Below are 15,288 nucleotides of genomic sequence, written 5' to 3'. Positions count from 1 at the left end.
CATTCTGTGACTAATAGTCCATCCACCACTGGAAAACTAGGAACTAGGCCTCAGCTCCCAGCCCGCACGGACTGGGTGACTGGACCGGGGAGGCTAGAGCGCTCTGCAGCGCCTCTGGCCCCATCCTGGTTTTGGCTCGGGACACCAGCAGACAGCAGTAGCTCCATGGGCGTAGAAGCTCTCGGCCTTACACAAAGGTCGGGGGAACAACGCGAGCGCGGCGCGTCGGAGGTTGTGGCCTCGGCCGGCTCTCTCTGCCCTCCTGCCCCGTGTTTGCAGAGCCCTGGCTCCGGGGGTGTTTGTTCAAGTGGCGCTGGGGGACGAGGTGCGAGCCAAGAGAACAGCAGCAGGAATGTGCTGGCTACCAGTTCCTCTCAGCAGCCCTCTGCACTGACACGCAGGCAGCCATTGTTACCACAGCGCTGCTAGTGAGCCCGGGGCCTGCTCCAGAGGTGAGGCCCGGCCAGGACTGTAGATTGAAGTCCTCTGCTTAACACGGTGTCACCGGAACAGCAATGGGTTCCTCCATGCGTGTTTTCTATAAGGACATCTTAACATAAAACAAAACAAACCCATGCAGCTAAAATAAGCCAAAACTGTTGGTTTCGCCAATGATTGTTAGCGCCAAATTGTATTGAATATTTAATAGATAAGTACAGCTGATATTGCTGTGAACAATTAGAATTGAAAGTGATTCTGTTCGGGAAAAAAATGAGGTTTTGAACATTTTTGACACTATGAGGTTGTGAATATACCATTAGAATGGTTTGCTAAAGGGGATTGTCTCGATCACTTCTGTTCCCATCATGCTGCCTTCCTCTGCAAACTCTCCGGCTATTATTCACTTACACCTTTTTTTCTATCGACAGCACTTTGATATCCCTCCTTCTCGACGGCCACAGTTTACTCCCTCTTCAGCTGTATTCACTTCCTTCCGTCTTCCCCATTTCATCGCCCCTCCGTCTCACGCACACACTTGCCCCACCAGTAAACTGCATTTTCTTTTCCTCTGGTGCTCTCGATATGTCCACGGCTGTACAGCACCTGAAGACGCTTCCCAGTGTAAGTGGAATAGCAGTTTGCACATATAGGATCGTCGTTCTGCAAAGAGGCCATGGAATGGATGTGCGCCTAGTCAGGACACCTTTCTGACCCTCAGACAGGCACTGCGAGGAGCTGAGAATGCCTCCAGCCTTAGCCTCAGAGTTCTCCCCCGTGCCTGTTAGGAGCACCCACTGACACCCTGAAATCACTCGGACACCAAGAGCTGAATTGTTCCGTAGCGTTTGCAATGGAAAACTCATATCTTACATGAAAAACTAAAATATAGAAACACGTCTTGAAAAAAAAAAAATCTGGCTGGGTATAGGCCCAAATACCTCACAACATGAAGTAAAATGTGTGAATTGTAAATAAAGACTGCTTCGCTGGCTTGAGAAACTTAAAGGATTCATTACACTCCTTGTTGATAAAAGAATCAGTGTTTTAGCTTGTAAAGTTAAGGACCTAAATATAGGATTCTGTCTAACGGGGACTCATTTCATTCGCATTTGTTTTTAGTGTTGCCTGTCCTCAGCAGTGGCAGGGCCCATCTCACTTAAACCTGTGATTGCAATACAAGTTAATGGGGAAATACTGTTCCCCGCACTTTTCCGTCTGAGTTGTTCATAAATTCTTGGCTTGTATGCAAGAACCCCACCAGAAAATCATGGTATTTCAAGCATTCTGCCCTCTTCCAGAGCCCTTGCAGAACCATGGGGTACGTTGGAGAACATAATCTGAACAAAGACCTGAAGCAGAGCTGCGTGCTACCCTGAGCAACGGAAATGCTCCCTCACAAAAGATGCTTCCGCCCCCACAAGATATGCGTTCTCCCCCCAAAATCAAGGAGCTCCCTAACATAAAATACCCCAGTAGTAGGGATGTCACAGTGCAGTAAGGTACAGAGCAAGGTAAAATCACCTAGCCGCCCAATCAGGATAAGAAGATGCCGATCACCAAAAAGAACACATTCCTTCCTTTCCTCAGTACTGAAGGCGCTTCAAAACAAAAATACACTGTGCTCACTGTGACTCCCTTAATAGCGCTTTGATTTTGCATTTCTGCTTGCTTGCAGTGTCTCAGTGCTCTGAAGCTGCCAGAAGGCACTATATGTTAGTGCGATGTGCTACACCTAAACAGCCAAGGTGTCTCCCCATCCTTCAGAACCAGAGGCCTGAGGTGCAAAAGTCATGTCACAAAGCTGTTTGTTGTTTTTGAACAACGACTGATCCGTAACCTGACCTCAAATGTACAAATCAGTCACTGCCCAAAACCACCATTTGCAAAAATCACAAAAGTTGTTCTTCTGTAGTATACATGAGGTAGGAATCATCTCGTGAGTCTTTGCCAAATGGCTGCAAATGCAGGGACTGTGAGGGACTGCAGACTGACAAGCCTTGATCCATGCATACTCCAAATGTCTTTATTTTTTAGGTTGAGCATAGCAGCGCACAAGTGCTCTGACATGTAATCTATCGGTGGGCTTTTAACCACTCCCACCACACGCTCATCACGGTCACTCGTTTGTGGGCTTGCCTTTCAAAAATCCTTTGGTTTCGCTGGTAAATGCTTTACATTTGCCCCTCCTTGGGTGGTGCTGTTACAGCCTCGGCCATCGACCCTGTTACATGCAAAAATTGCACTTTTGCAGATTACTTTGACTGCAGGCGTCCTTCTTTTTCCAGTTGTCTCTCTCCTTTGCTCACTTATGTCAACTGTTTTACTTTTTATTTTCAGTTTGTGTGGCAAGAAAAATCCAGTTAGTAATTTACAACGCTAATAGCTCTAACTCGAGTAAACGCGAGACCCATTGCATTGCAAATGCTTTTTTATTCCAGCAAATAGCACCTGGACGGTATATGTTCACGGACCATTTCCTGTTCCAACCCACACGCCAATACACCCCTTGCACCCCTCGCCCCCCCCCCCCCACACACACACACACACACACACCCCTCCCCCACCCACCCAGTTGGAAGGCATTGAAACATCACATTATGAACTGGAAGGAAGACGGAAGTCCCAAGCGCAGTAAGGCACAAGGTGTACTTTACAAACCAGAGAGATATTTTGAGTCAAAAAGTTCTTTTGTACATTGTAACTTGATGTTTTGGCAAATCTCAGGCTTTGTAACCGCGTGACGTTTGTTGACACTTGGCTCAAAATGCCCACACTGGAAAAAGGATTTTAACCTGCCTTCTTGGAACAATATGCCCTTGCCCCTCAAGAGCCATATACCCCCGAGGAAAGAGTCCACAGGACAGACCCGGAAGATGCTTAGATTCCCTGAACCCCCCGCCCCCGCACATCCTCGCGGGGCCCGGAAGTAGCGTCTCCTCGGGGCTGGTAGTTTAGACCAATTGGTGCATTCTGACATTTCTAAAGCATCTGTGTGCGATGGTTCCAGGTGTTGGCGGTCCTGTCCCCTTCCCAGCCCCTGTCTTTGAGCTCACACCGTGCCCTCCTGGAAGCTGCAGAAGGTGCAGGATTCCAGGCGAGCAGCCACTTGCCGAGGTATCTCAGCCTCCGACGCCCCCGCCCCCCGGGATTCCTCTCCTGCCACTCCAGGGACCAGACAGGACCTACGCATCACGTGAACAGGCCCCCTCTGTGCGGCAGCTCCCCGCTCCTCCCCCCGCCTCGCTCTCCCCAGGCTAATCCCCCGAATTATTGTTATTAGTGCTTTGAAATTGTTCAGAGCAATTTGTGTGTTGTTCGAAGGGGGGCGGGGTGGGTGGGGTAGGGGGTTCACAATTCCAGCTTTCCCAATTATCTATATTAGAAATCAGAGTATGCCGATTCCAAATTGGGGAGGGGGTTCCTGCCTCCTTGGCCCAGTCCTGGTCCTTCTTGGGTTCATGTGGAATAAGGGCTCCCATGGAAAGATATCCACATGGCTAGAGAAGACCCTTCCTGGCTAGAGAGGGTCCCGTTTGACCCACCGCCCTCGCCCCCTCCCCCATGGCTGGAGAGAAATCTGAAGGGGTCTTTTTTTCTGGGCACAGAAGGTCCTTCCTCGGCAGAGATCGTCCGTGCTGGACTGAGAGGGAACCCTTGAACTCAGATGGTCCTTTGTGGGTTGGGTTCGTTGGATCCCTCTTCGGGGGAGGGGGGGGGGGGGGGTTGCGTTATTGGGCTGAGAGTCCCCCATGGTGGACAGAAGGACGGTAGGGTGGCTGGAGTGATCTCAGGGTGACAACAAAGAGATTCCTTTTCAACACAGTTGGTCTCTACTGCATAGAGTTTTTGTTGCGTATAGAGACTATTATATAGGTGCAGAGAACCTCCCCCAGGCAGGACAGTCCGAGGTCCTCCTGTGTGTGGGAGGGGGGGGGGGGTGAAATCAGCCACTGTGTTGCGATCGAAATATCGATCTACCACAATATTGAGTAACTTACAAACGGGTCTCTGAGTGCTGCTGCTAGCGCCAGTTACTACTTCCAGCTGCGACATAAGAAACCAAACTGCTCATTTCTGACTAGCGACGTACTTTATGCACACTGTCACACAGAGGGTAGGGGGAGGAGCCGGGACTCCTGCCTTCCAGTGCCCTGGCGGTACCGCGAACCTGGTGCCACTTTGGGTGGGAAGGAGGAAGAGCGGTGGCTCTTCCTCCTTCAAAAAAAACTCATTTGTTTGCCCAGATTCCGGTTTCTGCGGGCCCCACAGCCCGGTGGCGCCCCCTTTGTCTCCGGAGAAGCCTCTGAACGGAAACTGCGGGGATTAGGGGGGGTACGGAATGCAGGACCTTACCTGGCCTGTCCCTGCACGGCTGCTAAATGTCTCCATCTGCGGAGTAACCCGCCCCGACAAGCCCACTTCAGAGTCTGACCTTGGAGCAGACATGGGGTCAGACCAGAGAGGGTTAATCCTTCATCATCACCACCACAGCTACAGGCAGGGCTCGCCCCCCGCCCCCTTGCCACCGCCAGGGCGCCTTCTCCCCACTCCTCTCCCCGTTTAATTAAATCACTGGGGCAGCGGGGATGGCATCCGGCCCTTCGTGAAGTTTCTGCCCAGCCTCGGCTTCCCAAAGTCAACACTCGTCGGACACACACTGACCCGCTTTGTGCTAGAAAGAAGCCGCCACATGGCACCCCAGGGCCCGAGCCGGAGAGGTAAAGGTCTGAAAAATAAACAGTGTCTGCAGTGGAAGGGGCAGCCCAGCAGAGGACTCCCACATGGCACTCCGAGGCTGGGGGCGAAATAAACAGCCTAGAAGGGAAGGTCGGGTAGGTGACCTGTAAGCAGAAATGAAAATTACAAGGGCTCACGGTTCCTGTGCAGGTAAAACGGCTTGAAAGCAGACGTGAGGGTATAGTCTGTGGCCAGCCATAACTATGGGGCGCGGGCCCCCTCTTTCTTGATATTCCTCCATTTAAACAGGCAGTAGCTCTACAGCAGTCCTCACGTAACTATGAATGGTGCAGCAGGTGCCGTGGCACCAGCGGTCTCAGGGACAGTTGCATCCCATTTAAAGCTGTTTTTATTGCCGAACTAGGGAATGAAGGGGCAATTTTGCTTGAATCCATCAAGAGGCAAGACAGCCTTACTACCCCACTTCCGGGGGCCTAGAATCTCTGCTCCCTGACACCAGGGCAGCATCCTCGGATGGCGCCTTCAATAGAGAATTCTAGCATTGCTGCTGCCGGCCTGCTCACAGTATGAAGAACTCACATTAAATCAGGGCGCTGATGATGTAACCAAGATAAGCACTTATTTACAGGACATTTCTCTATTTTATACTACATATAGATTGTTTTTTATGTTAACCCTAGTGTATGTCCGAGATATTGTATATTATTTCGTCCATTGCATTGGGAATGCACCACCATCCTAGCCTATATATGATTATGTTAAAGATCCCTATGCAACTCATATTTTGCTTAACACTGTACTCTTTCATGTTGCGGTTCAACCTCTGTAATGCGTAACTGGTAATGTGTTCTTGTGTGGAGCGCTCTGTCACCCTGTGGATCTAGCCCTTACCACAAGAAACTGCAAATACATAATGTATTTCCAAGGCGCACAGCCGGATGACGGGAAATTCGTTTAATTCATAAAGAACAGAAAGCGCCCCAGCTTCTGGTGCTGAGACTGTGGGGTACGTGTCTTCCGCTTTCAACTGGCTCTTAAATTTCTGACTAGATGGAGCGTGGTGGTCCTACTTCTTGGCACCATTGCTCATATGGGTCTACCACAGATCGAGGCAGGCTGTGTTTTGGCGGGAAAACACCTAGAATGCGGTGCATTGTGCGATGTAACGTGGTCGTTTCTGCACACGTCTTGTTAGGTTGCATCTGTTTTGGGTGAGGCGAATTTTAAGTTCGATTTCCGGTTTCTCAATCTTGTCAGCATCCCATGAATGGCACAGATTCGGGGAAGGGAGGTGGTTTATTTAGGGTAGTCTGACAAGGTCTCTGCTTGTCGCGGTATAACTTCCAGGAGACGAGAGCTCTGGTCAGGCATTCCAGGGCGGTTTGAAAGAGATGCTCCAGGCAGCGGCTATGAGCACATGTGGCTAAATCCGGTTGATATGACTGGAGGTATGTGCTAGAAAAGGGAGCTGACGAAGACTGCCCCAGGGCTTTTCACTTGTGGGCGAAAACAGGGGCAGCACGGTTTTGGGTGTTTTGCAGCAATTTTGACAACTTCCGTTTTGGCTGCATTAAGGCCCAGCCTATTGGTGCCTGTTCAGGAACGAAGGTGAGCGAAACCTTTCTTGCAAATTCTGCACTCTTCCTTAGTCTACAGCCTGCACCGATTGTCAGAAAGCCACCACCCTTAGGGTGCTCACTCTGGAAGCGCAACACTTGTCACAGAACTAATACTGTGCATCATTGCTAAGAGTGCAATACCTGCGCCCCAGGAGTCCCGGCACCAGCTGGACCACAGCGTGACACCTCCTTGAGCCACTGTGTTGCAAGGGTTGCTACCTTGCTTCATTTCTCCAGGCCACCATGCCTCCAGTCCATGGCACTTCCAGAAATAATTATCCAGGGAGCCTTGGCAGTCGGCTCAATGGAAGTTACCAATGACTACAAGGCCCAGAAAACATTAGATTGTCCAATTAAGCCCCAGTTCTGAAAACACCGTGATATGGGGCTGGGATATGGATGTCAACCCTATGAAGGCATTGTCTGGCAGTATGATACGCTTCAGTGTCTTTTTGGCTGATAGCCTAAGCTGTGCTAGAAGATATGGGTAATTGATGTGCTCTAGATCCTCTTGTTCTGCTAGCCCAGGCATTACCAGTGGATCTGCGGTGAGATGTAACCCTGGTTTCCTATGCAGCTAGCTCAGGCATTACCAGTGGATCTGCGACGTGATGTAACTGTGGGTCTTCTATGCTGCTAGCCCAGACATTACCGGTGGATCCAGTGTGATGTAATTGCGGGTCTCCTATGAGACTAGCCCAGGCATTGGCCAGTGGTATTCTTTGAGATATTCTGGATCCAAGGACATTTTTTAATGCCTGTGCCATGACTGCCCTGGGATATCCTGGCCCTTAACAGGTTCCACCTTGTATGTGGCAGGGCGGTGTAATGACCAAGATGGTGGCGATTGAGAGGGATTAAGAGGACTTTTGGAGGACAAACCATATCTGTTGTGGACTTTCAAAAAAGAATTGGGCATTACAGTATTGCATCCTTCCTACTACTCCGTACTGAAGGTTTTACGATGGACTGGAGAGCAAGGACACTGAAATGAATGGAGAAGAGGCCAACAGTAGCAGTCCGCCGTGATGGAGACGGAGGTCACCGTGGCCCTTGAGAGAAGGCCCATCGATAGGGGAGAAGAGGCGGGGTGTGGGGTGGAGGTTTGGCGACTGAGGCCAGTGCACGAAGGATGACCAGGGAGAGACTAGGTGACAGCGACGGGTGGGTGACTGTGTGTGGAGACCGGGGCTCAATGGGAGGAGGAAGCCCAGAGAGAGGGGGCTGTAGGTTAGTAAACAGCAAGGACCTCCACTGAGGCAGTAGCCAGGGGCGTAGCTTGGTCAGTAAGATTTGGAGGGGGCGGGGGTGAGCTTCAGATTGTTTTAACAATCACACTGGCACATAATGTTAAAATACATTGTACAAAATCCGGGTGCATGAGAGATGCCTAAGGGCAGCGGAAAGAGAGCGGAATGCTGATTGGTGTGAGATCTAATTGACAGAAAAGACAATATTTTGTTAAATTTCCAACATTTTCGACGACTTTCAAAAGAGAGAATATTTGCGTTTCTGTCTGTGTTTGTCAAAATTTATGGTGAAATACGATAGATACCTCCCCATACCCGACTAAAGGCACCTGAACCCAACCATTTATCAGAAAATACATTTACTGGGGGGGAGGAGGCGGAGGGTAACCCCCAAACACCCCTAGAAACTACGCCCGGGAAGTAACCATGAAGGGTTTAGAAGCTGTCAGACACATTGTAAGGACTAGAGGCACTTGAGACCCTCTAATTTCTGTGGTGGGGTCTACTCTGTCAGTCAACAAGGCTGAGGTCAGGCAGGGGGCGTCCAGGACTATAGGTAAGGAGAGCGAAGTAAACACAACACCTCCCCCCTGCAGTCAGGCCAGGCCATAGCAGGTGCAGCCGAGAAAGAGGGAGGCGGTGAATTCGGAACAGACATCACAGTGGGAGGAGGGGTAGTTGACAGGTCTTGGACAGAACTTCACGAGGAGTCAATAACATAGCATCAGGGCATCCGTTTTAATATTTCTGCAATTTTGGAACCAATATACTCTGGATTGCGCACACGCTGGCACAACCGTGGTTAGCGAAGGAGTGTGCCACCCCACCCAGCCTATTACCAGCTGTAGAAAACAGGCCCACTTCATCCCCAGAGTTCCTTAAATCCAAAAGTGAACCAGAGCTACTCTACACTAGGTTTTCAAACGAATTTCAAGGACTGGAACAAACTGTCCCCTTTATCATGGAGTCGTCTGAGAACCTTTCCACGAGTCAACAGGATTGAGAATAGGGTATTTAGGAGGAAAGGCTACTTTCGTGACATAAGATAATACTGCGTAGGTGTTGGATACTTAAGGGGCTGTACTCGTGGGAGGTTCCCTTGTAGCTATGGAATGTTGAGTCCATATCCATCTTTTCCATGTGACCTAAAAAAAATAGTGTAGAAATACCAAGGAATCAAAGTTTCATAGTTAAATTGAATTTTACACTTTTTTCCCCCCTATTAATTGTCTCTGTGCCTATCTGATAGGTCCTTCTAAGAGCACTGCCCCCTTATCACATTCGGCAATAACATTAGAGTGTATGATGAAGCAAAAAAAGGTACTCCGTCGCACATTACACCACGCCGGAGTACTTCAACCAGTATGGGTGTTTTTCTGTAATTGCTGAGATTTATAGTCCTGTATTTTCGCATTATAAATTCAGCATCACCTGTACCGGAACGTGAAGAAATAAAACTGAACTCGGTGGGCTAAACTAAAAGGTGCGAGACAACTTAATTATTCTGTTAAAGAAATATCATGATTGCCAAATTTACCACGACCACCATTGACTAGCTGCTCCAGTCCGGGTTTTAGCCCTTTATTCCTGGGCTTGTAGTACTGCTCATTATAAAATCAGGACTACGAACTCCAGAATGCAGAGGGAAAACTGCACTGGAGTGAAGCATGGGTTGGGTACCTTGGTAGCTATGGGTACGTTTGTGGTGCTCTGAGTACCACATACTTTGCGGGTGTGTGGGGCTAGTAACATGGAGGGGGTGTGGAGGTGGAGCAGATTTTACGAATGCAGCTCGCTGGTATTTTAAATAATGTATGCATTATTCGTTAAAGACGGCGACGGACATTGATGACACTGCTCTTCCCCTGTCCGCCGTTTCTAGCACAAATGCAGTAACTTAGTATAACAACCATTGGTGAATGTAAAGTGAGTGGCTGCGGAGTTTTCGTAGGCGCCGCGTGGGTGCGACAAGGAGTAAGAATCTTGCAGAAATGTGTCCTTTTTAACGGTTCTTAAGTATGTGTGTGACGTGAGCCTTGACAGAAGGCATGTTTCTATCTCGCGCCTTTGTTTCTTCCGTGGTGCGCCGAAGCGGGGCCTGGGAAGGGACCGCGGTCCACGCGCGCAGCGTCCCCCCCGCCCCGGGTGCTGGCTGTCAGAATCCGAGGAGGGGTGAGAGCAGCGTCCGCTGGAGGAGGGAGAGAGATGGGAGGAGAGGGCAGAGCGTGAGGGGGCGTGACGCCGAGTGAAGGAGCGGATGTTAGGGTAACAGGATGGGACAGGGCACAAGCGTGAGCAGGGAGCAGGGAGGAGTGTAGACGGTGAAGCGTGTGAGGGAGAGACCTGGCGGGGGAGACGCGGTGGGAGGGGGCGCGTGCGTAAGATGAGTGGGGTCGAGAGAGGGAGTCGAATGACAAGTCACGAAGAGGTAAGGGAAGGGAGAGCCGGGAAGAAGCGGAGAGGTGGGGAGGAGAGAGAGAGGAGTGAGGCACGTGAAGGAGCAGCAGAGAGTGAGTGTAAGTTTGGATAGAATGAGTGAGGGGGCTAGTGGCGGGGGAGAGTGCAGACGTGGAGTACAAGGCAGGGTGAAGGAGAGAGTGGAGGCCGGGGGGAGGTGGCGGGGAGTCAGCAGTTCCTGGCACGGCGCAAATTAGGCGGCTACTCAAGAAGTGAGAAACAGATGAACCCTGTGTTACCGACCCGCTATGCATTACTGAATATTAATTGCCCTTGTCCAGCTCTGTAGACTCTGGCACAGCGCTGTGCAACTTTGTTCACACGGGCAGCTTTGGTGCACAGCTATACACACTCCACGCCACTGGTCTCCGCTCTTTTACAGCACAGTAGACCGTCACTCCGTGCAAAGTACTGTGCGCAGTCAGCTGTCATAGCGCTGTAACTATAACGCCCGAAACTGCATTGCTCGCAGGACAGTGCACTTTTAGTCTACCCCACCCCCCCCTCCGCGCACTGTTCATCCCTTTCAAAGCGTGCACAGTCCTGGATACCATGTCATCTTTGGAATAACTATGTACACATTCTGTCATTGTACAAACCCGAGCACACACTATGCACTCTCACAACACTGCACGCCAACTTTAAAGGGTGGTTTAGCAGCGTGCACAGGGTCGTCGCTCCCACTGCACTCTGCACCTGGCCAGGCAGTGTGAAGCACCGCTCTTGTAAGTCTGTGCGCATCTTCGGTCGTGCACTGCGCACTGTACAGAACTGTGGACGCTTCCAGGCGCATCATTCCACTGTTCGCGCTGTCAACCCTGGCACTGAACTTTCAACTGTTACCGGACCTACATAACACACCAAGCTACCTCCCCAGGGCTGGTACCGCTGAACCTGCGGTAGGACGCACTGGAAGCGCCCGTGTGTTATACACAATTGGCACTTCCCGCTGTATCACGAAAGTTTGAGGACACTCACCCGGTCAATAGGAATCTGCAGTGTGCCATCCCGGCCTCGGCTCCGCCAGTCCTAGAGTGCAGAGATGCACACGGGGTGCCCCGGCCCAGTACCCGAGGGGTGGTCTCAGTATTCTGGGGTACCCGCCTCCCCCCGTGCAGCGCCTCGCTCAGCACAGCTCCAGCCCTCACAAGTCCCGGCCGTGTAAACTTTGGATGGCCCAGTGTGCTGCTGGCTTTAAGAGGTGGGAGGGGCAGGGCGGAGCGGCACAGATACACGCCCTCGGAGCTGCAGCTTTCACCCTGGATCCTGGAGAGTAAAGGAATCGAGGACTTCTAGTTGTGTTAACCCGTTGCAGGGGGTGGTGGGAGAACGTGCCGGGTGGGTGTGGCGATGTAGGCTGCGCCAGGGCGAGAAGAGACCCTGGAGCAGGGTGGAGGGAGGCAAGGATGAAGGCGCGGAGGGCAGGCCCAGTAGTAGGGTCACAGGACCACAGGGAGGGACGTAAGTGGCAGAAGGAGGCAGGGGCGAGGGGCCAGGCCACCGGCATCGATGTCATTTAGGGATTGGCAGGGGTCACAGCTGCGACCCCTGGATTGCCCCTTGCAATCTCTGGCACTGCATTTGTGACTCCTGGCCTCAGAGGTGGCAAAACATTTCCAGGAACACAACAGAAGCTCGGTTGGGGTTCCAATCTTGATTTTTGTCATTTTGTTAATGACACTAATAGTGAATAGTGACAATCTCTGTTAGTGTAATACAAATGGAGTGCAATCAGCAGGAATATGATGACCCTTCCTGGCATCTGAGGTAACGAACAACTGCTGTTAAATGCATGTTGTTTTAATGCGTGAGTCAGGGTGTGTGTGTATGTGTTATTGTGTATGTGTAAACATGCGTGGGAGTGAACGTAAAGGTCAAAAAGCGAGTGATGTCATTTACACCACCCAGGGCCTTTTGATGAATTGACGTTAATGGTCACCGGGTTTGGAGGGGTCAGAGCTAGTACGTGTGTGTGGCCGGGGTGCAGGAAGGGGGCAGGACCAGAAGCAAGTGCGAGCCAGGGCCAAGCACGATGTGAGTGGTTTTAAAAAATGATTTTTTAATTAATTTTCTCCCGTGCACTCTGCGTACCCTCCCTCCACCCACACACACCCATGCCCCCTGCCCAGCCCCAGCCTTGCGAGCCGCTCCTGGAACTGATACCACAAGAAGAAAGGGGCAGGTATGACGAAAAGAAGGACAGAGGAGCAAAAATGCATGAGATGGTGGCACAGTACCTTTGAGTGAGTGTGACTTCAGGTTGTGCCCTCGAGCTTGCCCTTGTGAAAGGGGTAACATTGAATACTATCTGTGGCATTAATACACGTTCCTGACAGGCAAGTGCGCCTGCTCTTTTGCTCTTTATATGTTGTATATCGGTCTTTAAAAAAACACTGACTTGTAGGATGTACAGAAAACAAGAAACAGAGGAACGGACAGAAGTCCTGACATAAGCCCCAGACCGCTCATAGCCATTGTAAGTCGGCTGAAACATGTTGACGCAAATTAGGGTGTGAGGACATTATATCCCCAGTGGACACCCACACTAGGTAGATTTTAATCATGGCATAGGGACCAAATATAAATGTGAAACTGGGGCATCATTTAATTATTTTTATCTTACTAGTACCAGACCCCATTGGTGAAAGTATCAAAGTGCCTCCTGCAGTATGGCTGAGGTCATCTTTGTTTATAGTGACCAGTGATTAAGTGTGATACCAATAGGGTGTGTGAGGGTCACAAAAAAAAACTTTTGGGGTGTTGGGTTATAGACTAGTGAACAGGACTAGGACATATCATATCTGCAAAACAGATACATGACACATTTTTGTGAGATTTCAAAAAGGAAGGAGGGATGTAGGTATTAACAGAGCAATAGAGGAAAGTGCTCCAGAAGGAAGGGGGGGCTAAGCTGAAGGAAGGTAGCCAATAACATCTGAGGAAGCATGATGCAGGTGCAACCTAAGGAAGAGGACGTGTGCCACCTGATCGAAGAGTCAGGGGCTATCTGCCGCTGGGTGACAGGTATCACCTGGGGAAAGGGACTACATGAGAGCGAGGAGGAGGTATCACCTGAAGAAAGGGACAAGGACCACCTGAGGGAAATAGAGGATCCCACTTCAGTGAAGATGATGGGTAAGGCCTGAGGAGGGGAACTTTGAGGAAAGATAATGGTGCCCCTTGAGTCAAGGTGACACCACTTCATTGAAGATGACTGGTACGACCCAAGGGAAATACTGGGTACAACTGCACAGATGGCAGCAGGTATCACTTGCGGGGAGGTGACTTGTACCAACAGAGGGTGGCACAAATCTCACAGTTTGTGGTCATTAGGGCTCAATCTGCTGTGGCTGGTAAAGTTGGCTGTCAGGAGGAACAATCCCTGTTTACATTACACGTTCAGCTTCCCCCATCTCCTCTCATGACTAACCCTGGGGGTCATCCAGGGCACAACCAAGATGGGATCCAACTCCTCCCTGGGGTGGGGGGCGCTGGTGCGGCATGCTCATTATAGGAGGGTTGATGAAAATTTAATGCCATATGATGCTTAAAAGAGAAACCTATCCTCCTAGCCTAGGGTGACTAGAATTTTTAAGTAAAAAAACGGAATATTTCATAAAAATGGAAAAAGGGCTACACTTTTACTTCAACCCAGTGCGCAGCATTACAGCACTCATCAGCATAGAATTACAGCAGACGCACAAAGAACCAAAATAAAATCAATTTTTTTAAGCTAGTATCATGCCTGTTAATTCAATTACTTTCTTATAACACCTGCTAACTATCCCTGCTTTGGAAAACATAAAAATGCACCTTGCACCTTTTTTAGTGGAGCCTCTCTAAAAACTGGGACCTGAGCTAAATTTCCCAAAATCTGCAGGGACACGTAGTGAAAAACCGGGACTGTCCCAGCATACCTGGGACTCCTGGTCACCCTAGCTGGAGAACCAGAGATTTCTGAAACGGCAGCGCAACCCTCGATGTTGTAAAGTGCTCGATTGGCCCTTCCGGGCTCCCATATGTGGGATCCTCTCTATCCCTGTAGTTTGCCACTCCTTGACACCTAAGTAGTGTTGCTCCCACCTCTTTTGGTCTTCCTACTCTCTCACCCACTTCCCCCACAACTCCTAAAACACATCGCAGTTGTTCCCTCACCTCCTGTGACCCGCTCGGCTTCTTTTCACTCGAACCTGAGAGCGCTTGCCCCACACCCCTAGATGTGTCATTTTGCAGTTGTCCCACCTTTTGTCCTGGTCAGACAGTGATTGTTCAGTCAGCATGTGGGTAAGGTTAGCTAAACATTCATACAGTGAATACCAATAAGGTCTCACCGAAAAATTCAACCTACACAGACATAGTAAGCAACCTCTTAGTTTAACCAACTTTTTAAAATGTGTGTAGGACACTTGGCGCTGTGTAAACCAGCAATCACATGTACCCTCAGATCGCTCGAAATACCAGCTCCTTAAATACATTAGAAAGGTCAAACTGTGAGGCACCGAGGCGAGAAGGAAATAGAGGTATTCAAATATATTCATTGGATGTTGATCGCCCAAGGCGATAGACAAATAAATGTAGTGACTACAACAGTTAAACTCATTAGAAGGTTGCTTGCCCATTCTAGACAATTCTTATCAGATATTTCATACAATATGCCAATAATTAGAACCACCAATAATAAAGAAAGTATCACAATAAGGCTAAAAGAAGACCATTATTAAGAACATATGTCCAGTTTGAAAAAATTTAAACCTTCTAGAATGGTCTGTTATTGAGGGAGAGGCTAGTTTGATTTGCATGGCAAAGCAAGCATTACTTGTGCT

The 15,288-nt window shown here is 49.9% G+C and overlaps 2 protein-coding genes across 3 annotated transcripts in view; one reads left to right on the top strand and one right to left on the bottom strand.

Moving 5' to 3' along the window:
- The window catches only part of VASN (vasorin), a 45,628-nt gene extending 33,851 nt beyond the window's left edge, over positions 1-11,777 (bottom strand). The window contains exon 1 of the mRNA XM_069210467.1: positions 11,444-11,777. Within this exon, the coding sequence (XP_069066568.1) occupies positions 11,444-11,472 (29 nt within the window). The 5' untranslated portion in view covers positions 11,473-11,777. The remainder of the gene's footprint in view (positions 1-11,443) is intronic.
- The window catches only part of LOC138261488 (coronin-7-like), a 1,075,977-nt gene that overhangs the window by 487,006 nt on the left and 573,683 nt on the right, over positions 1-15,288 (top strand). The window lies entirely within an intron of this gene.

This window comes from Pleurodeles waltl, chromosome 10 (assembly GCF_031143425.1).
Source record: "Pleurodeles waltl isolate 20211129_DDA chromosome 10, aPleWal1.hap1.20221129, whole genome shotgun sequence".
Classification (NCBI taxonomy): domain Eukaryota; kingdom Metazoa; phylum Chordata; class Amphibia; order Caudata; family Salamandridae; genus Pleurodeles; species Pleurodeles waltl.
Note: the sequence above shows the minus strand (reverse complement) of the source record. Positions and strands in the feature narration are given on the sequence as shown.